General features: G+C 46.1%; 1 protein-coding gene across 4 annotated transcripts in view; it reads right to left on the bottom strand.

Annotated features, from left to right (window-relative positions):
- The window catches only part of osbpl9 (oxysterol binding protein-like 9), a 291865-nt gene extending 291019 nt beyond the window's left edge, over positions 1–846 (bottom strand). For 2 of the 4 annotated variants that reach the window (XM_038794260.1, XM_038794261.1), the window contains exon 1: positions 178–845. In XM_038794260.1, the coding sequence (XP_038650188.1) occupies positions 178–288 (111 nt within the window). In that variant the 5' untranslated portion in view covers positions 289–845. Of the gene's footprint in view, positions 1–177 lie in introns of all 4 variants that reach the window. The other 2 variants (XM_038794259.1, XM_038794262.1) reach the window with 2 other exon arrangements.
- Between the last annotated feature and the right edge of the window lie 21114 nt (positions 847–21960).

Below are 21960 nucleotides of genomic sequence, written 5' to 3' on the forward strand. Positions count from 1 at the left end.
GGGCCCTTTTCCGGCCGCTAGCAAGTTTGTGTGTCGCCCTCCACGAAGCGGGAGGAGGGCAAGGTGCGCGCATACATACATACACACAAAAGAACAACCCGGATTGCGCGCACAATACCCAGCCCGTTTACAGCTTCGGCCTTCTAAGGCCGTTACGGCAACTTCAGCTCCACTCACCGTGTAGTAAGAGAGTAAGCCGGCGTTGTAGTCCAACACGAACCAGCGATACTGCCATCCTTTCATGACGTTGGTCCACTTGCTGAGCGGCCCTTCCATGATGGACGCCATCTTCAGGGAATGAAAACAAACCCAGCGCTACGTCAGCGCTGGCTGCTCATTGGAAAAAGAACTGGGCTGTTGGGAGGAGACTGCGAATTTATTCTGGCTGGATTTTTTTTTAATGGGCCAGGTTTACACCCCCATCAGTTTGTATCCTCGTTTACCTTGGTGGTGGCTCATCTTTTGTCATTGTCGATCTCTTTTACTGTATCTCATTGTAAGATTAACCGCATCACTCGCCGCGATTTAACCTCTGGACTGTTAACGGGCTCGACAAACTTTCATGGCGAGAGCCGAGCCAATTTGGGCGATATTTCAACTCCTTCCAACCCCATCTATTTACAAAGAGTTCAAAGGCGGAGGTTATTTATGATATTTCAGGTCGATGGTTCAGAACTAATTACGGTCACTGACCTGAAACAAATTATGTTACCCGGTGCCGCCAGTCCTATGGAGTGTTTCCATTCTTGTTTTTTGTTGCAGATTTCCAGTACTGCAATATATTTTTCCCACAAAACTTACGTCTCCCAAGTGTGGGCTATATTTGCTGGTGTATTCTCCTGCATCCGTCCTGCAGTGAAACAGACCAGTATTAGCCACTCAACCACCAACAATCGGTTACTACAAATTCAAAATCTAATTAGTCACATCAACAACCTTGTAGGCATATATACAACTTGCATGTGGGCATCTTCCAGCAATTCTGGAAGCAAGAATTGTGCTTCAGAACTGAAGGTTAACAAAAGTTATGCAGATCATCAATAAAATGTTGAGATGGTGTTAGTTAAAGTAGTTTTAGGGGATTAATATTTGTGTTGCTAAACATTAACAATAATGTATAGTTTTAAGTGGGTTTAATTTAATGTTTCATGCTGGACAAAGGTGTTTGTAGGTGTGAGGGTTGGTTTCAATTCCAACTGTCATTGCTCAGCAACTTGCGAGGTAGAAAAGGTTTTCAGCTTGAGTTTTGGATGGATATATTGCAGTTGGGGACCAAACACTGGAGAGTAAGCATCTCTCAACCCTGCCTTAAGAAACCGGACAGGAAAAGGGAGCTGCAAAGAAGCAGGCATTCCAAAGAACAAATTACGGTCCAGATAACCAGGGAAGTAGGACAGAAAGAATGCCTTAAGACGACTTGAGTACAGGGACCAAGGTATTGTCCAGAAGAATTTAAGGAAGAGTAAACACTGGGTTCTGAGTTAAGGAGGCAATTGCAGTAACCAGAAGTGGGATAACAGACTTCAGAGGTAAATCAAAGGTTCAATGCCATTTTACTAGAGCATGGGAATTCAGAGTTAAAGCAATTGTGAATAATTTGTACAACAGTTAAAACAAGGAAATCATAAAAGGAGTGGTGTAAAATCCTCGACTTGATTTGCTGTCAAAATGGAAGTTTTGTTTAAAAGAGTAGTTAGCACTGCTGCCTCACATGCCGAGGATCCAGGTTCAATCCTGGCCCCGGGTCACTGCCCGTGTGGAATTTGCACATTCTCCCTGTGTCTGCGTGGACCTCCCCCATAACCCAAAGATATGTGGGGTAGATAGATTGGCCATGGCTAAATTGTCCCTTGATTGGAATTTTTAATAGAAAAATACATATAAAGGAGGCATTTGTAAAACCTGGACTGGTATTCAGAATGCGACCCACTAATAGAAAGCATTATTGTGAACCAAGACTTTAAAACAGTTGGGCAGCATGTAGATTAATGGTTAGCACAATTGCTTCACAGCTCCAGAGTCCCAGGTTCGATTCCCGGCTTGGGTCACTGTCTGTGGGGAGTCTGCACATTCTCCCCGTGTATGCTTGGGTTTCCTCCGGGTGTTCCGGTTTCCTCCCACAGTCCAAAGATGTACAGGTTAGGTGGATTGGCCATGCTAAATTGCCCTTAGTGTCCAAAATTGCCCTTAATGTTGGGTGGGGTTACTGGGTGACGGGGTAGGGTGGAGGTGTGGGCTTGGGTAGGGTGCTCTTTCAAAGAGCCGGTGCAGACTTGATCGGCTGAATGGCCTCCTGCACTGTAAATTCTACGAAAATTGCCCTTAGTGTCCAAAATTGCCTTTAATGTTGGGTGGGGTTGCTGGGTTATGCGGATAGGGTGGTGGAGTGGACTTGGGTAGGGTGCTCTTTCCAAGAGCCGGTGCAGACCCGATGGGCAGAATGGCCTCCTGTACTGTAAATTCTCTGAAAACATGTTTTTGATAATGGAGTTTAGAAGCTCTCCTGCACTACTCATCTGGGGGATTAGCAGGAGAAATCTACAGACACTAACTTAGGTTCAGAGTGGAAGGGATATTTCATTCCGCTGGGTCGGAGAATCGCAGGGGGTCGGCGTGAATCCCGCCCCCGCTGGCTGCCGAATTTTCTGGCGTCGGGGATTTGGTGGGGTCGGGAATGGCACCGCACCGGTCGGCAGCTGCTAGTGAGAGTTTGGCTCAAGTTAGAATCAGAGCTTTTTTTAAATTTTTTTTATAATTTTAGCGTACCCAATTATTTTTTCCAATTAAGGGGCAATTTAGTGTGGCCAATCCACCTATCCTGCACATCTTTTTGGGTTGTGGGGGCGAAACCCACGCAGACACGGGGAGAATGTGCAAACTCCACACGGACAGTGACCCAGGGCCGGGATTCGAACCCGGGTCCTCAGCGCCGTAGGCAACAGTGCTAACCACTGTGCCACCGTGCTGCCCCTAGAATCAGAGCTTGATGGGAAATGGCATGTCAAGTTTGTGTAATATGTGTACGTGCCTTGTGAGATGAATTGCTTCTGTGTTCGGCTTGGTATGGCCTTATCGTGATCCTGGCTGTCTGTGGGAACCTGTGAACTGTCTGTGGGAACCTGTGAACGGTCTGTGGGAACCTGTGAAATGTCTGTGGGAACGAAACGCAGCTGTGGGATGGGACACTCCTTCCTTGATAAAGAATTGCTATGCTATGCAACTAATAAGCTAACTGTGTGATTAATGATTGAAAGAAATAATTATATGAAGGAGGGGTTTTTACAAGTATATAGTTGACTGTAACTAAAAGAAAACTGCCTTCACTTGCTGTAACTCTGAAGTTACACTTGTGTAGCCCCGGGGTAAATAAAAGATTCTTTGAAGTTATCTGGTGTTCGACTGATGCTTACATCTGGACTGAAATTTAGAATTCGCATATGGTGGCCCGAACGGGGATCTCTGATGCGTCGACAGAAGCAGACAGTGTAAGCGGCAGATTGTCTCCGAATGCGTAGGGGAAATAGGGCCCCCAAATGTGAGTATTTTTATCACTTTGGTTTTTCCCCTTCGCTGTCCCGGTCGCGAGTCTGTCCTACTGCCTGCTGCTGGAGACGTCCCTACGAGATTCAGGTCAGTCCGATGAACCCCAGAAACTTAAAGAACTTGGGTTAGAGTCCCTGAGGTTCGAGTCCTCTAAAGAGCTTGAGTTAGAGTCCCTGAGGTAAAAATCCTCTAAAGAGCTGGGTTAGAGTCCCTGAGGTTCGAGTCCTCTAAAGAGCTTGGGTTAGAGTCCCTGAGGTTCGAGTCCTCTAAAGAGCTTGGGTTAGTGTCCCTGAGGTTCGAGTCCTCTAAAGAGCTTGGGTTAGAGTCCCTGAGGTTCGAGTCCTCTAAAGAGCTTGGGTTAGAGTCCCTGAGGTTAAAATCCTCTAAAGAGCTTGGGTTAGAGTCCCTGAGGTTAGAGTCCTCTAAAGAACAAGGGTTGGAGTCCCTAAGAAATAGTTAAAAGAGGTAAAGAGATATCGATGCCAACATGATCCTTGTTATTACCTAAAACCTTCGCAATATAAGGTTCCTGTTAACTTTGTACGGCGGGTGACATAGAATCTTTACGGTGTCACCTTCGAGCTGAAAATTGGCTTGTACGGAGCGCATTTACTCCGTGACTTAAATTATAATCCCCTGCAGATGCGGATAACTGCTTAACAACACATGAAACAGGGCAAAAGCGTTGCGGACCCTGGCATAAACCACCATACACATAATTTCCTTAATCAATTGAAAAACAAGGCAGGATAACCCTGTAATAAATTCAAAATTGGATTAGTGTTCTAGGATCACTACTAAATTGTAATCGGAAGGACCATCTGGCATCAGACAAAGGGTACAATCGGTAATACTTTAGATACAACTTTTGAAAATGGCAGTGCATTGCAAACGCTTTGTGGACAATATCTGGAGCACTCTGAGCAGTTGAGAATATTATCTGGGGAATTGCATAAACATTTAGAAGGGAAATGGCCACTGGGGGGAACTAATGCATTAAAATTGGGTATAAAATTGACGGAGAAAGGAATAGTTAAAACAGCCAAGGTCTTGGAAAAAGGAATGCGCATATGAGAAAAGAACCAAGTCATTAGGCTATCCGTCTTGAATCTGTATATTAATCCATGTGAGTTTAAGCTTAACTGGGATAAGGTGCTGTCAGGGACTGCAGAGTCCCCAGATCTTGTCTCCCAGAATTCTGACATAATAAACAGTTTTTTTTACTGATACTCAGGCCTTACTGTGAATATTTTCACCCCTAACATTTGGTGTAGTCTGGCAAGATGTTGCTGAGCCAGATGCCGCTCGAGCCGGTGGACAAGGTGAATAGTCAAACCTTTGACAGCCAAAAATTAGAGTCACTCGGCAAGGCGGACAGACAGTGAGGTAACATCCGACGAATCTGGTATCAAGGCCAAATGAGTAAAAGAGTCAGTTTACATTTTTTTTTTGGTTTTTGTAGAGCAAAATACTCTGGTTTTTAAAAAAAAACAATGATCAAAGATGGGTGTGATCTCTGTGGAACAGAGATAAATGGTGAGATACACAGAAGTGAGATGAGACAAATAAAGCAGGAATCATCTTAGTTCACCAGTTAAAAGAACAAATGACTAGGGCAGCACGGTGGCCTAGTGGTTAGCACAACCGCCTCACGGCGCTGAGGTCCCAGGTTCGATCCCGGCTCTGGGTCACTGTCCGTGTGGAGTTTGCACATTCTCCCCGTGTCTGCGTGGGTTTCGCCCCCACAACCCAAAAATGTGCAGAGTAGGTGGATTGGCCACACTAAATTGCCCCTTAATTGGAAAAAATAATTGGCTAATCTAAAAAAAAAAGAACAAATGACTGAAATTAAGCCTTCACACATTTGGAAAACAGGCTCGTTTAAAGGAATTGAGCTCTGACTCCTTTAAGCATAGCAATAAAGCGAGTAAAGATAGCGGCAGTACAGATTGTGCAAACTGGCAAAGACATCACAAAACTGCCAACAATTACGGCTAAGGACTGTCCTGAAATGTCTCGAGGAGAGAAGAAAGAAATAGGCTCAGAAAGGGGCCTGAAACGTTCAATTAGTTTTTGTTCAGGAATATCTGAGGATGACAAATCCCCCTCCCAAAACAAAAAATGGGGAGTAAAGTCAATACAAGATTAAGGTTAGGAACTTAACAATGGATACTTGTCGAGAATAACTTCATATCATTTCAAGCCATCCAGATAAATTTGGCAGTAATTCAACTCATTTGAAATAAAAGAAAAATAAACATATAGTAATGTCTCTTTCCAAAAACCGGTTAAATAATGAATATTGAAAATTGAATTCAGTTTAAAGAACAAGAAAGAAATTTGAGTAAGGAAAGGATGGATAATGTCTGAGGTCACGTAGCGGATGGAGATGGCATCATGCCAAGTTCTCCACCACTTTCGATTCTGTAGAGGTCATATAGCGGATGGAGATGGCATCATGCCAAGTTCTCCACCACTTTCGATTCTGTACAAAAATGTAACCAATTCAGCAAGCAGGTCATCTGCACAAAGAAATATACGTCTCTAAGAATAGCTAATGCCTCTAAAATTAATCAGTGGAAATTGACTTAAATGAAATAACACAGATAAAGTTTTTGAAGGAGAATAGAAGATTTTGTTCAGTATTTCAATTGAGCTATTGTGAAATTTCTGTCTCTTTACTCTGATATTTGCGACCTGTGAAAATGTGTATGCTTGGTCTGTGAATGTTAATATCTCTGCTACGATTTATCTTCTGAGAAAGTAACCTTGGGTTTATAATCTGGAATTTTAGAATAGGCTCCAGAAGGATTTTTAGTTAACTGTAGAAGCCAGGTATTTCTAAGACACCTAATATAGGAAAAAATAGCTGTTTGGGTGTAAATATTGATTCCCAGTTTTGTAATTGGAGAGGGCACATGTTTTGCAAACCATTGTCGTGGTTTTTGAGTGGCACAGAAGTCTGGTGGGATAAACACTTTTCATTGCATTTCTCCAAGGACAAGGGCTGGGTCCGTGGCAGGGAGGTGGCAGGAGTGGGTTCTGCTGTTCTCACGCCGTTTGAGATTGGGGTGGGGTGCATCCCATGACTTACACAAGCTGAAAAATTTTAGACTATGATTGCCTTGGTTTTGATGGATGTTCGAACATCGAGTCAAATATGTGTTTGGTTCCAGCATTCTCAAGGCAACAATTTTGTAGGAGCAGCGTGATTTGTTTTGCTGGATTAGGGTGGACAGTTTGAACTATATTTTCGGAGTGTCCGGCGTGGCATGACGGGATAGCATGAGGCCTCCATTATTGCAGTGGTCGGGTCAGCATTAGACCAGTTTTTGCTGGCTTTGATGGGGCACAATATCACGTTCTTTGGCGTGCACGGATGGGCAGACAGGCAACAATTAGAAGTGATGTTGCATGTTGAGGATGGACAGCTTGCCATCGGGTCGGGTGTGTTTGAGTCTGGCCCAGGCCAGTTGGGATTGTATTGGGGTGTGATCAGATCGCTTGGGACAGATATGAAATAGCACACCATGGACGAATTTGCCACCATTTTAGAGAGAGAGAGAGAGAGAGAGAGTTAGGTTAGGTTAGAGAGAGAGGGTTAGAGAAAGAGAGAGAGCCAGAGACAGAGAGAGGGACTGATAGAGGGGCTGTTTAGCACACTAGGCTAAAATCGCTGGCTTTGAAAGCAGACCAAGGCAGGCCAGCAGCACGGTTCGATTCCCGTAACAGCCTCCCCGAACAGGCGCCGGAATGTGGCGACTAAGGGCTTTTCACAGTAACTTCATTGAGGCCTACTCGTGACAATAAGCGATTTTCATTTTTCATTTCATTTCATAGAGACAGCGAAAGTTGAGAGAGCGAAAGAGAGATAGACAGAGAGAAAGAAAGAGTTTGAGGCATCTGTACTTTGATCTGAACTATTCACTGTCTCTCTGTAGTCATATTTCATTTTCAGACTTTGACTTTTGGAAGTTGTGTTTCGAGCTGTTTGTCTGGGAGGATGGTTCCTGTGATTCCTTGGAAGCTTCAGGTTGCCTGCGCATTGCCTTTTAGATGGCTTTTGGGTTGTAATCAGAGGAGGACAGGTGATGCAATTCTTATTTGCACCTGACAGGGTTTGACTTGGGTTTCTGCTGGGTTCCAGTGAAGCAGGGAGCAGCTGGTGGCCTTGAATTGATGGTTTCAAAATCCCTCAACTGACACAGTCTAAAATTGTTCACTAACTTATTGTGGTGTGTCGTCTGACATTGTGATTTAAAGATCATAGTTGAGTACAGTTAACAATTTTTTTTCTTTTCAAAGGCTATCATTGACATTTCTGGGGTAATTTTGATACACAAGGAATTTTAATCAGGGTGCAAAATCACGTATGTAAGAATAAGAAAATATTAGTTTTATGGTGTTCAGTGGAAGTTAGGATAGTTGAAATACATATGACAAGTTGCAATGCATATGACATATGATCAAGCCGGTGTTTCATTAGTTCAGGGTTAAAACTTCCCTGACACAAATACTTTGTAGTCATCAGTGGGGTAAAACAAACCTCTTTTCACAACGCAGATGTTTTAATTATGAGATTGCAGATAAAATATGTCCATGATCATGTTTCTAATTTAAACAAAATTAGGGTGGTGACAACATGACGTCTGGGAAAGAACCACGATACAGCGCAAAATTGGTTCAGTCAGAGATTCAATAACATATTGTGTTTGATAATTTAAAATAATTGTTCAAAATTAGCTTGGAAATTAAAACTTCAGACAATGTGTGAAGCTGTTTTAAAAAAAAAAAATCACACAACCCTGACTGAAGCAAATCTATATTCCACAAGACACATCGTTCTCAGACACCTGAGGCGAAATTCTCCGACCCCGGGGCCGCCGAAAATCCCGCCCCCGCCATGGCAGAAATTCCCGGCGAGGCCCCTGCGGCGATTCTCCGGCCCGGATGGCCGAAGTCCCACCGCTGGGAGGCCTCTCCCACCGCCGAGGTTTGAACCACCTCTGGTGGCGGCGGGATCAGCGGCGCGAGCGGGCCCCCGGGGTCCTGGGGGGGTGGCGGGGCAATCGGACCCGGGGGGTGCCCCCACGGCGGCCAGGCCCGCGATCGGGGCCCACCGATTGGCGGGCGGGCCAGTGCCGTGGGGGCACTCTTTTTCTTCCGCCACTGCCTCCACCATGGCGGAGGCGGAAGAGAAACCCCCAGCGCGCATGCGCTGGTGGTTACGTCAGCTGCCGCTGATGTCACCACCGGCGCATGCGCGAACCGGCAAAGGCCTTTCGGCCAGCCCCGGTGCCGGGCGGCGGGTGTCAAAATGCCGCTGGTGCCGGTTTTGGCGCCAGTCGGCGTGGTGCCAACCACTCCGGTGCGGGCCTAGCCCCCAAAGGTGCGGAGAATTCCGCACCTTTGGGGAGGCCCGACGCTGGAGTGGTTGGCGCACTCCCCTACGCCGGGACCCCCCGCCCCACCGGGTAGGGGAGAAACCCGCCCCTGATAACAGGAACTTGGCAGCAATCCAACACTCCCGTGCTGGGTTTGCCTGTCCACACTCTGAGCTCTGGCCTTTTAATTCTGATAAAGTAATAAAAAGTCAAAACAGCTGAAGATGTATTTTTAATTGGAACTTACAAATCTTAAGTTTTGAAGTTCCAGATATATTCAGATAGTTAACCCACTCTGTCCCATGCAGAATGGATCTTTGGTGTTAGAACATAGAACGTATAGTGCAGAACGTTACAAGTAACTATAGGTGCCACGATATTTGCAGAAGCTTCAGGAGTGTGAGACAGTTGAGTTATTATAAACTGGCTAATTAACTGGGCAAATGCAACATAACTAGGAAAATGGATATGAAAGGTTTGGAATATATATATATATATAAGGACAACTAACCCCTGCATAACACAAGTGTTCGGCCCATACAGGAAAAGTTTCATACAGACAACATCTAACACCTGGTGACGACCAGGATACTTTTCCGCTTTTCCTTTAAATTTTTAGGTTAAACATTTAGGAAAGGCTGGCATGACAGCAGCACCTGTGGAGACTTGTGATGACTCTTGAGATCTCAGAACAACTACAAGCACTTCAAGGCGCTTGAAGATCATTGACTTCACAGCGTACACAGGATACACATAGCTATATGAACTATGGGGCTTTACATAATTTTATTGATGGGATATGCATCCCAGCAGTCAGAGACTGGACCAAGGATATAGCTTATTTTAATGCTTGGCTACAGCTACATTCGGGAAAAGACATCGGATGCATATACAACTTATGTCTGCTTCTCGCACGTTCCGGTATTGTTTATATTATGAATTAAATATGTAGTGTTTTAAGTAAGGTTGTTATGAAGCAGGCTGCCAATGACACGGGTGCCACTAGATTTTGAGGGCATGACGACCTACACAGGGTTAGAAGAGGTATAATCAATAATGTAGTGACTTGATTTAAGACAGAAACTTCTATGGTAAAGACACTAGACATGCAAAGGTTGAATGCGAAGGTAGAACAACTTAGATATTAACCGGGTACAACCGGACGAAGGTGGTGCTACACAGCAAAGGAGTGAAGTTTGGCATGTTGCAGTCGGCGCGTTTGTGGGTCACCTACAAGGACCGACACTTTTACTTTGAGTCCCCGGAGGAGGCGTGGGCCTTTCTGCAGGCCGAGAAGTTGGACTCAAACTGAGGGTTGGGTGCGGGGTTCTGTATGTAACTATGTTATTTTCTGAGGGGGGCTTTCTGTTAAATGCTGGTTCTGTGTAGTTTTCAGAGCGGGCGTGGCACTGTCTTTTTGCGTGGGTTCGGTGGATGGGCTCGAGGTGGGGGGTAGATTTGTAGTGTGGGGATCTGACGGTGGGAAGGGGGCTGGGGCCCCGCGAGGGGCTTGGGCCAACAATGGGAGCTGCCTTAGAGGAGGCGGGGTCGGGCAGGTGGACAGCGCGGGCTTTTTCCCGCATTGAGGGTGGATGGGGGCGGGGTTGGAGCTGAGAAGCACGGGCTTTTTTTTCCCGCGTGAAAGCGGGAGGAGGAGAGCCTGCTGGTGCGCACTGGGGAGGAGGGATAGCCCCACACTGGGAGGGGTCGGAGGAGTGGCGGGAGTTGCCGGGGTCAGCAGGAGTCAGCTGACTTACGGGAGTATTATGGAGGCAGTAACGCGGCTAGGAGGGGTCCTAGCTTGGGGGGGGGAAGGGGGGTACTGGGTTGTGGCTGGAATGGCCAGGAAGGAGCTGGAGTATGCAGGGGGGGTCGGGATGGGGGTTTGCCGCCGTGGGGAACGGGCCGAGCGGGGGGCACTGGCCAGTGGCGGGCAGGGGAAGGGTTATGGCTAGTTGGCGGGGGAGGGGGCAGGGAGCCCCCTGATCCGGCTGATAATTTGGAATGTGAGGGGACTGAATGGGCCGGTCAAACGGGCCCGTGTGTTTATGCACCTGAAGGGGCTGAAGGCGGACGTGGCTATGCTTCAGGAGACGCACCTGAAGGTGGCGGACCAGGTTAGACTGAGGAAGGGATGGGTAGGCCAAGTGTTTCATTCGGGGCTGGATGCAAAAAATCGGGGGGTGGAGATCCTGGTGGGAAAGAGGGCGTCGTTTGAGGTGTCAAATGTGGTGGCGGACAGCGGCGGGAAGTATGTGATGGTGAGCGGCAAGCTGCAGGGGGAGTGGGTGGTGCTGGTGAACGTATACGCCCCGAACTGAGACGATGCGGGTTTTATGCGGCACATGTTGGGCCGCATTCCAGATCTGGAGACGGGGGGCCTGATAATGGGGGGGGGGGGGGGGACTTCAATACAGTGCTGGATCCCCCATTGGATCGATCCAGGTCCAGGACGGGTTGGAGGCCAGCGGCGGCTAAGGTGTTGAGGGGGTTTATGGACCAGATGGGAGGGGTGGATTCCCTGTAAACTGTCTTATGAGACCCAAGCATGGGTATGTACAGGCAGTATCCGCTAAAACAACAAGCTTTTCCCAGCCTGGGCTCTCATTCAGTCACGGCATTACTAGGCCAGCTCCAAACTCAGCATCTCATCATGGCTCGACAGAACAAGTATGAGATTTATCTCTTGAACAATCCAAAGCTCCAATTCCACCATTGCTCCACTATTAATCCTGCAAGAACACCCTGGACACGATTGCATGTCATTTATAAAGGAAGATTCATCTGTCAGGGAGGACCCGTCGGATGCCCCTCTTAACGACCCAGACCTGATCATGTTCACAGATGGAAGTGCTTCCATCGGTGAAATGGGGGAGCGGTTATCAGGATATAGTATTTGCCCTAATTCGCGCCTGTGCCCTCGGAAGGGATTTAAGGGTGACTATTTATACAGACTCTACATATGCCTTTGGAGTCACGCATGACTTTGGCTAATTATGGAAAAATAGAGGATTTTTGACATCCGCCGGCACACAAATTTCACACAGGGCATTAGTTTCTCACTTGCTACAGGCCCTGATGCTGCCCAAACAAATGGCGGTTATAAAATGCACTGCCCATACATCGGGTAAAACCCCCAACAGATATAGGAAATAGACAGGCAGACCACCAAGTCAAAGAAGCTTCCCAATGGAAGGAGATGGTGGTGCCAAAAATGATGAGTCAGACTAAAAGCTCACCAAGCCAGTCTCCCTCGGAAAAGCCAATGCCAACTATTACCGACGTCGTTAAGTTGCAGGACGCTCCTAAAAGTATGAAAGAGTTGTGGGCAGAATTGCGGTGTCATTATGATCACGTAACTAAGTTGTGGGTCACCCCGGCAGGACAAACTTGTATGACCGACGCCTTGGCAGCCTGGGTCACTGAATGTGTTCACTTTGCAACTCATTGTGGTGCACGAGCTACGGGTGATATATTGCTGAAGACATGGTGGCATCCAAGACTGCAGGAAATAGCACAAAACATTAGCAGTCATTGCCTGGTATGTCAGCAATATAACCCTGGAAAAGCAATACCCTGTGAAATGGGTAAAACCCCGTTACCGGAAGGTCCCTTTGAGACACTCCAGATGGATTAGATTGAGTTGGAAAGATGCCAATGTTATAAACATGTATGGGTTATTATTGATGTATTTAGTACATAGAACATAGAACGATACAGCGCAGTACAGGCCCTTCGGCCCACAATGTTGCATCGACATGGGAAGTCAAAAACTAAAGGCCATCTAACCTACACTATGCCATTATCATCCATATGCTTATCCAATAAACTTTTACATCCCCTCAATGTTGGCGAGTGCACTACTGTTGCAGGTAGGGCATTCCACGGCCTCACCACTCTTTGCGTAAAAAACCTACTTCTGACCTCTGTCCTATATCTATTACCCTTCAATTTAAGGCTATGTCCCCTCGTGCTAGCCACCTCCATCCGCGGGAGAAGGCTCTCACTGTCCACCCTATCTAACCCTCTGATCATTTTGTATGCCTCTATTAAGTCACCTCTTAACCTTCTTCTCTCTAACGAAAACAACCTCAAGTCCATCAGCCTTTCCTCATAAGATTTTCCCTCCATACCAGGCAACATCCTGGTAAATCTCCTCTGCACCCGTTCCAAAGCTTCCACGTCCTTCCTATAATGAGGCGACCAGAACTGTACGCAATACTCCAAATGCGGCCGTACTAGAGTTTTGTACAGCTGCAACATGACCTCATGGCTCCGGAACTCAATCCCTCTACCAATAAAGGCCAACACACCATAGGCCTTCTTCACAACCCTATCAACCTGGGTGGCAACTTTCAGGGATCTATGTACATGGACACCGAGATCCCTCTGCTCATCCACACTACCAAGAATTTTACCATTAGCCAAATAGTCCGCATTCCTGTTATTCTTTCCAAAGTGAATCACCTCACACTTCTCTACATTAAACTCCATTTGCCACCCCTCAGCCCAGCTCTGCAGCTTATCTATGTCCCTCTAAAACCTGCAACATCCTTCCACACTGCCTACAACTCCACCGACTTTAGTGTCGTCTGCAAATTTACTCACCCAACCTTCTGTGCCCTCCTCTAGGTCATTTATAAAAATGACAAACAGCAACGGCCCCAGAACAGATCCTTGTGGTACTCCACTCGTAACTGAACTCCATTCTGAACATTTGCCATCAACCACCACCCTCTGTCTTCTTTCAACTAGCCAATTTCTGATCCACATCTCTAAATCACCCTTAATCCCCAGCCTCCGTATTTTCTGCAATAGACGACCGTGGGGAACCTTATCAAACGCTTTACTGAAATCCATATACACCACATCAACTGCTCTACCCTCGTCTACCTGTTCACTCACCTTCTCAAAGAACTCGATAAGGTTTGTGAGGCATGACCTACCCTTCACAAAACCATGCTGACTATCCCTAATCATATTATTCCTATCTAGATGATTATAAATCGTATCTCTTATAATCCTCTCCAAGACTTTACCCACAACAGACGTGAGGCTCACCGGCCTATAGTTACCGGGGTTATCTCTACTCCCCTTCTTGAACAAAGGGACCACATTTGCTATCCTCCAGTCCTCTGGCACTATTCCTGTCGCCAATGATGACATAAAAATCAAAGCCAAAGGCTCAGCAATCTCTTCCCTGGCTTCCCAGAGAATCCTAGGATAAATCCCATCAGGCCCCGGGGACTTATCTATTTTCACCTTGTCCAGAATTGCCAACACTTCTTCCCTACGCACCTCAATGCCATCTATTCTAATAGCCTGGGTCTCAGCATTCTCCTCCACAACATTATCTTTTTCCTGAGTGAATACTGACGAAAAGTATTCATTTAGTATCTCGCTTATCTCCTCAGCCTCCACACACAACTTCCCACCACTGTCCTTGACTGGCCCTACTCTTACCCTAGTCATTCTTTTATTCCTGATATACCTATAGAAAGCTTTTGGGTTTTCCTTGATCCTACCTGCCAAAGACTTCTCATGTCCCCTCCTTGCTCGTCTTAGCTCTCTCTTTAGATCCTTCCTCGCTTCCTTGTAACTATCAAGCGCCCCAACTGAAACTTCACGCCTCATCTTCACATAGGCCTCCTTCTTCCTCTTAACAAGAGATTCCACTTCTTTGGTAAACCACGGTTCCCTCGCTCTACCCCTTCCTCCCTGCCTGACTGGTACGTACTTATCAAGAACACGCAATAGCTGTTCCTTGAACAAGCTCCACATATCCAGTGCGCCCAACCCTTGCAGCCTACTTCTCCAACCTACACATCCTAAGTCATGTCTAATGGCATCATAATTGCCCTTCCCCCAGCTATAACTCTTGCCCTGCGGGGTATACTTATCCCTTTCCATCACTAACATAAAGGTCACCGAATTGTGGTCACTGTCTCCAAAGTGCTCACCTACCTCCAGATCTAACACCTGGCCTGGTTCATTTAGTAAGTGGACAGAAGCTTACCCCACTGTAGATAACAAAGCTTGCACGATAGTAAAAGTTTTGATGCGAGAAATTGTTCCTTGATTTGGGATTCCACATTGATTAAGCTCTGATAATGGACCTCATTTTGTGGGACAGATCAATAAGGAATTTTGTACTCAGCTGGGAATAAAACAACAATTACATTGCGCATACCGACCCCAGGCAGCGAGAATGATAGAAAGAGCTAATCAGATGTTAAAAACGAAACTGGCAAAACTACAGGCAGAGACTAGAGGCTGGAGCCACTTGGCTCAAATTATTGCCTATTGCCCTCTCCCAGATACGTGCAACCCCGGCCGGAAAGACACGACTGAGTCCTGCCTAAATTCTATACGGCAGGCCCTTTCGAACTCCCTGGGATCAAGAAAACCCCAAGGACGTCCAATTCCACCACATCACTACTGAAATGGCCAACTAGGTGATATCTTTAACTAAGGTGCTGAAAGGCCTCCATTCACGGGTGCGAGCTGCTTATGAGGAAATACCTCCCTTGTCCAGTTCTGTCACTATTAATCCGGGAGAGTATGTCCTGATTCGTAATTGGATTAGGAAAGGACTGGGGAAAAATGCCTGGATCCACATCCATCATTGTAAGGCCTTGAAGTAAAATGAAAATTAACCATTTTTGTTTCCAAGCCCTAGGTTACAGTTCCATCCAGCCTGTAGGATAAAGTACCTACTTATCACCGTAGTCTTTCTGGGACTCTTGAAGACAAGTGGGGAGGCCAAGTAAAGAACCTGTGGAGGCAGCAGAAAAATAGTCAATCACCTGTGTCGGGACGACACTTTACGCTGCATCAACAACGACCCTGAGGAAGGAGGATCCTGGAATGTGACCCCGGTGGACGGATGTTCGGCCAACGTGTGACGACCACAACAAACCCTGCTCCTTGATGGAAGAACTGAAGGAAGATTGCCCTGCCATCGGACTGGATGTAGTTGGGACTATAGATGCAAAAACAGGCATAGTACCGCCAGGACAAAAGTATAAGGGAGAAATGTGTTAGTGAAGAACAACCCTTATAGGCAGGAAAGTGAAAAGGATCAAACATCAACCCTTCAAAGGACAAGGCGTAACGTAAACGAAAGGCAGAAAAGGGAATTACATGTAAACACGTATCTGGGCGGATCATGGGGGTCTTACCTGGTGCATGGATTAGTGATCCTGGGAGTGGTAATACTTATAATAATCATGCTTAGCTTCCTAATGAAATGCTTGTGTAAAAGTGTCAGTGCAGCAGTAATTCCCCAAACGGTTAATACAGCAACATGAAGTGAGCCTAATGGATGAGAAAGAAGATGCAGAGGAACGTAGGAAAGTGGTAGAAGTGCAGATAGAATGGGAAAGACTGAGGCAAGTGGCTATGGATTAGAAGTTATCATGAAATGATAAAAGGGGGGAATGAGAGTTTGGCTCAAGTTAGAATCAGAGTTTGATGGGAAATGGCATGTCATGTTAAAATCAGAGCTTGATGGGAAATGGAATGTCAAGTTTGTGTAATATGTGTACGTGCCTTGTGGGATGAATTATTTCTGTGTTCGGCTTGGTATGGCCTTATCGTGATCCTGGCTTTCTGTGGGAACCTGTGAACTGTCTGTGGGAACCTGTGAAATGTCTGTGGGAACAAAACGCAGCTGTGGGATGGGACACTCCTTCCTTGATAAAGAATTGCTATGCTATGCAACTAATAAGCTAACTGTGTGATTAATGATTGAAATAAATAATTATATGAAGGAGGGGTTTGAGGGGTTTTTACAAGTCTATAGTTAACTGTAACTAAAAGAAAAGTGCCTTCACTTGCTGTAACTCTGAAGTTACACTTGTGTAAATAAAAGATTCTTTGAATTTATCTGGTGTTCGACTGATGCTTACATCTGGACTGAAATTTAGAATTCTCATATGGTGGCCCGTATGGGGATCTCTGATGCGCCGACAGAAGCAGACGGTGTAAGCGGCAGATTGTCTCCGGATGCGTAGGGGAAATAGGGCCCCCAAATGTGAGTATTTTTATCACTTTGGTTTTTCCCCTTCGCTATCCCAGTCGTGAGCCTGTCCTACTGCCTGCTGCTGGAGACATCCCTATGAGATTCAGGTCAGTCCGGCGAACCCCAGAAACTTAAAGAACTTGGGTTAGAGTCCCTGAGGTTAAAATCCTCTAAAGAGCTGGGTTAGAGTCCCTGAGGTTCGAGGTAGCCCCGCGGTAAATAAAAGATTCTTTGAAGTTACCTGGTGTTCAACTGATCCTTACATCTGGACTGAAATTTAGAATTCTCATAAGCGGTCCCCCGGTGATTCTCCGGCCTGTGATGGATCGAGTGGCTGCCAGTTTTTTGCCGGTCGCACCGTCGTAAATTTGAGTAGGTCCTCACCGGCAGGACCTGGCGGCACGGGCGGCGTCCGGGGTTCTTGGGGGAGCGCAGGGGGATCTGGCCCTGGGAGGTGCCCCAGGGTGGCCTGGGCCGCGATCAGGGCCCACCGATCCGCGGGCAGGCCTGTGCCGTGGAGGCACTCTATTCTTCCACACCGGCGGCTGTAGCGGCCCGCTATTGCCGGTGTGGAAACAAAGCCCTCTGCGCATCCGCGGGGATGACGCCAGCACACGCTGGCGCTCCCGCGCATGCGCCAACTCGGGCCGGCTGGCGGAGGCCCTTCGGCGCCGGTTGGCGTGGCGCCAAGCCCCTTTCCCACCGGCCAGCGGGGCGCAAACCACTCCGGAGCGGGCCTAGCCCCTGAGGTGCGGAATCTTACGCACCTTTGTGGCGGCCCGCGCCGAACGGTTCACGCCACTCCTCGGCGCCAGAACCCCTCGCCCTGCCGGGTAGGGTAGAATTCCACCCCTGGTTTTTAGCGATCAATCGCCTTCTTCCCTGCTGTTTCATGACTCCTCTTGAGTCATGGATGCCATCCATCATCCCTCCTGTCAGACACCCTGGAGCTAGAGCAAATGGTAGACTGTCCCACATTGTTATACAGGCCTTGAGTTTTAACACCTGAGGAGTTTCTGACTGTGAGCTGGCCCCATGGACTGATTGTGTCCTTGTGTTATCTTTTTACAATTGGCAGCTTGTCTCTCACAATTAGAACTGAAGATTTTAACTTCTCCTGTAAATAATGCAACTAGACTGGTTGCAGTGTAATATTTAAAAATGCTCAAATTGCTCTTTTCAGTGTTCATCTTGAAAACTGTAATTGTTAAGCCAAGGGAGGTGTAAAGGAATATTGTATAATCCAATTTTCTTGTTTAATGTTTTTTCTTGTTGTTAAAACTAATTAATGGTCCTGTGATACTGTTCCTCCACAATTTTGTTTTAGAGAAGTAACAGTTACGGTCTTTGGAGCCTGGGTTTCATTCTGGGATCTTCCCATCTAGTTATAACACCAACTGGGATTGTAACAAAAGGAATCTAGAGACAAATAGTGTATAATAATTTAATATTTTCAAGTTACAGATTGTATTGATCAGAATCAAATGGTGGTACGAAAGTATTTGATAAGGTGTTACATAGAACATACAGTGCAGAAGGAGGCCATCCGGCCCATCGAGTTTGCACCGACCCACTTAAGCCCTCACTTCCACCCTATCCCCTTAACCCAATAACCCGTCCTAACCATTTTGGGCACTAAGGGTAATTTATCATGGCCAATCCACCTAACCTGCACGTATTTGGACCGTGGGAGGAAACCAGAGCACCAGGAGGAAACCCACGCAGCCAAGGGGAGAACGTGCAGACTCTGCCCAGACAGTGACCCAGCAGGGAATCAAACCTGGGACCCTGGTGCTGTGAAGCCACAGTGCTAGCCACTTGTGCTACCGTGCTGCTGTTGTGAAATTTAAAGATCCACTGGTCAATCATAGAAACATAGAACAGTACAGCACAGAACAGGCCCTTCGGCCCTTGATGTTGTGCCGAGCAATGATCACCCTACTCAAGCCCACATATCCACCCTATACCAGTAACCCAACAACCCCCATTAACCTTATTTTTTAGGACAATAAGGGCAATTTAGCATGGTCAATCCACCTAACCCGCACATCTTTGGACTGTGGGAGGAAACCGGAGCACCTGGAGGAAACCCACGCACACACGGGAAGGACGTGCAGACTCCGCACAGACAGCGACCCAGCCGGGAATCGAACCTGGGACCCTGGAGCTGTGAAGCATTTATGCTAACCACCATGCTACCGTGCTGCCCTTTGATATTCCACATGGGAAGTCAAGACAAGTGTAGAGAATGAGAAGTGAAAGAATGCAGTGCCGTTGTTGGAATCTGTCATTTATTTCATCATGCAAAATGTGAGGCTATCCATTTTGGCACAACAAATTTTAAAAAAAGAAGCATATTTCATAAATGGTGAGAGATTGTAGAGTTGTGAGATGCAGAGGGATCTGGGTGTCCTGGTACATGAATCGCAAAAGTTTTGCATGCAGGTGCAGCAAATAATTAGCAAAGTGAAAGGGTAAATTTTTAGATCTTGCATCGAAATTTGTTTTTAAAATGTTAATTATTCAATAAGTGCTAAAGTGATTCAAACTCTTCTGTATCGATCTGTATTACACACCCAAGCTGTTTAATTGAAATTGTTAGCTGCAGGAAGTCTGCCCAAGTGCATATCCCACTGCTGATGGGGTGCCAGGAAGGAGATAAGCCGCACATGATGGTTATCAAGAATGGTAATGAACAGTGCATGATCTTCTCACCATTTCTGTACAGGTATTATGTTGTCTGGGTGAAAGACATAATCATGCAGAAATGTTATTGCAGTGGATAGTTTTACCTTGGGAAGAACATTACACTGAGGGTAGGTGATTGATAACCACATTCTTGATAATGTGGGTGGAGCAGTGATAAATATTAGACCACATGTACGTGTCTTTGTAATGATTATATAATTAAATAGACATGCACTTGTTGTAATTAGTTAGTCGTTCTCATATATTATGCATGATATAAACTTGGGTGGCACGGTGGCGCAGTGGTTAGCGCTGTTGCCTGCAGCGCTGAGGACCCGGGTTCAATCCCAGCCCTGGGTCATTGTCTGTGTGGAGTTTGCACATTCTCCCCGTGTCTGTGTGGGTTTCACCCCCACAACCCAAAGATATGCAGATTAGGCAGATTGGCCACATTAAATTGCCCCTTAAGTGGAAAAAAAATAATCAGGTACTCTAAATTTAAAAAAAAAATGCATGATTTAAACCCAATTGATAGTCATGATTGGACATAGATAACTAGTAACAAATAATTGGTATATCCTAATTTCTTGTAACCGAATCTGTAATATATCCGTCCGTACAATTTCTGAATCACTGCTCGCTGGCGTTCCAACTTGGGATATCATTAGCCCATGCTATAGCATTGTAATAAATGCCTCATTTGTGACTCAAGAGTCTTCATATGTTTCTCATGAGTGGGAGAGTGAAGTAAACTAAAGCCAAATAGCTGTACTTTTTACCTGCAACACAAAGCTAATAAAATGATATTGTTTATTGCAAGGAGAATTGAATCCAATAGTGTGGGGTTATGCTTCAGTTGTGCAGGGCATTGGTGAGATCACATCTGGAGAATTATGTATAGTATTGGTCTCCTTATTTAAGGGAAGATGTAAATGATTTAGAAACAGTTCAGAGAAGGTTTACTAAATTAATACCTCAAATTGATGGGTTTTATGTGGAAAGGCTGGATAGGCTAGGTGGGATTCTGCTGGAATTTACAAGTGTAAGAGGCAACTTGATTGAAACATATAAGAGCCTGAGGGGTCTTGACAGGGTGGATGTGGAGAGGATGTTTTCTCTTGTAGAGAATCTAGAACTAGGGTTCACAGTTTAAAACATAGATGAGATAAAACATTTGAGAGTTGTAAGCTTTTAGAATTCTCTTCCTCAAAAGGTGGTTGAGGCAGTGTTTTTGAACATCTTTGAGGCAGAGGTGCGTAGTTTCTTGATAAGCATCATGAGTATGCAAGAATGTGAAGTTGAGGTTAAAATTAGATCAGCCATGCTCTTATTGAATGGTGTAGGCTTGAGGGGCCGAGTGGCCCACTCCTGTTCATAATTCATATGTATGTGTGTAGACTTGGATTCTAAAATATCATCAGTGTAGGATAGGCTGCCCCAATATTTCCTTTTTTGGGAAGGGGGAAAGGTGGGTATTTTGTCACCATGTCTCAAATTTGCTGTCGGGATTTGTATTTTGCTTCATAGAATCATAGAATTTACAGTGCAGAAGGAGGCCATTCGGCCCATCGAGTCTGCACCGGCCCTTACAAAGAACACCCTACTGAAGCCCACGTATCTAGCCCATTCCAGTAACCCCCACATAACATTTTTTGGACACCTAAGGGCAATTTAGCATTGCCAATCCACTTAACCTGCACATCTTTGGACTGTGGGAGGAAACAGGAGTACCCGGAGGAAAGCCACACAGACACAGGGAGAACGTGCAGACTCTGCACAAACAGTGACCCAAACCGGGAATCGAACCTGGCATCCTGGAGCTGTGACGTAACTGTGCTAACCACTATGCTACCATGCTGCCCCATCAACCTGATCATCCAGTTGTTCCCCATGGGGTTTAAGGTTGGTGGGGGCACCCTAGCTGCTCCAATTATGCTCAACGCCAGACAGCAGATTTAGGCAAATAGGCAAGCAACATGTCTACTGGCAGACTGAAATAGGCATACTGCTGTTTAAATATGCCAAACAGAATTCTACCCTGATTACAAAATTAAGATTTAACCAAAACAACTTACACTTATTTACCACCTTTAACACAGTAAAATGCCTTCAGAACCTCACAGGAGTGTTATTAACAAAAATTAATGCTAAGCTACATAAGGAGATATTAGGGGAGATGTTTAAAATCTTAGTCAGAGGTTTTAAGGAGTGTCTTTAAATGAAGAAAGAGAAGTAGAAAGGCAGGTATGTGAAGGATATTCCAGAGCTTAGAGCATGGCTTCCAGTGGCATATAGGTGTAGGTTGCACATTAGGTGGCTCCT

Source organism: Scyliorhinus canicula, chromosome 4, assembly GCF_902713615.1.
Source record: "Scyliorhinus canicula chromosome 4, sScyCan1.1, whole genome shotgun sequence".
Classification (NCBI taxonomy): Eukaryota; Metazoa; Chordata; class Chondrichthyes; order Carcharhiniformes; family Scyliorhinidae; genus Scyliorhinus; species Scyliorhinus canicula.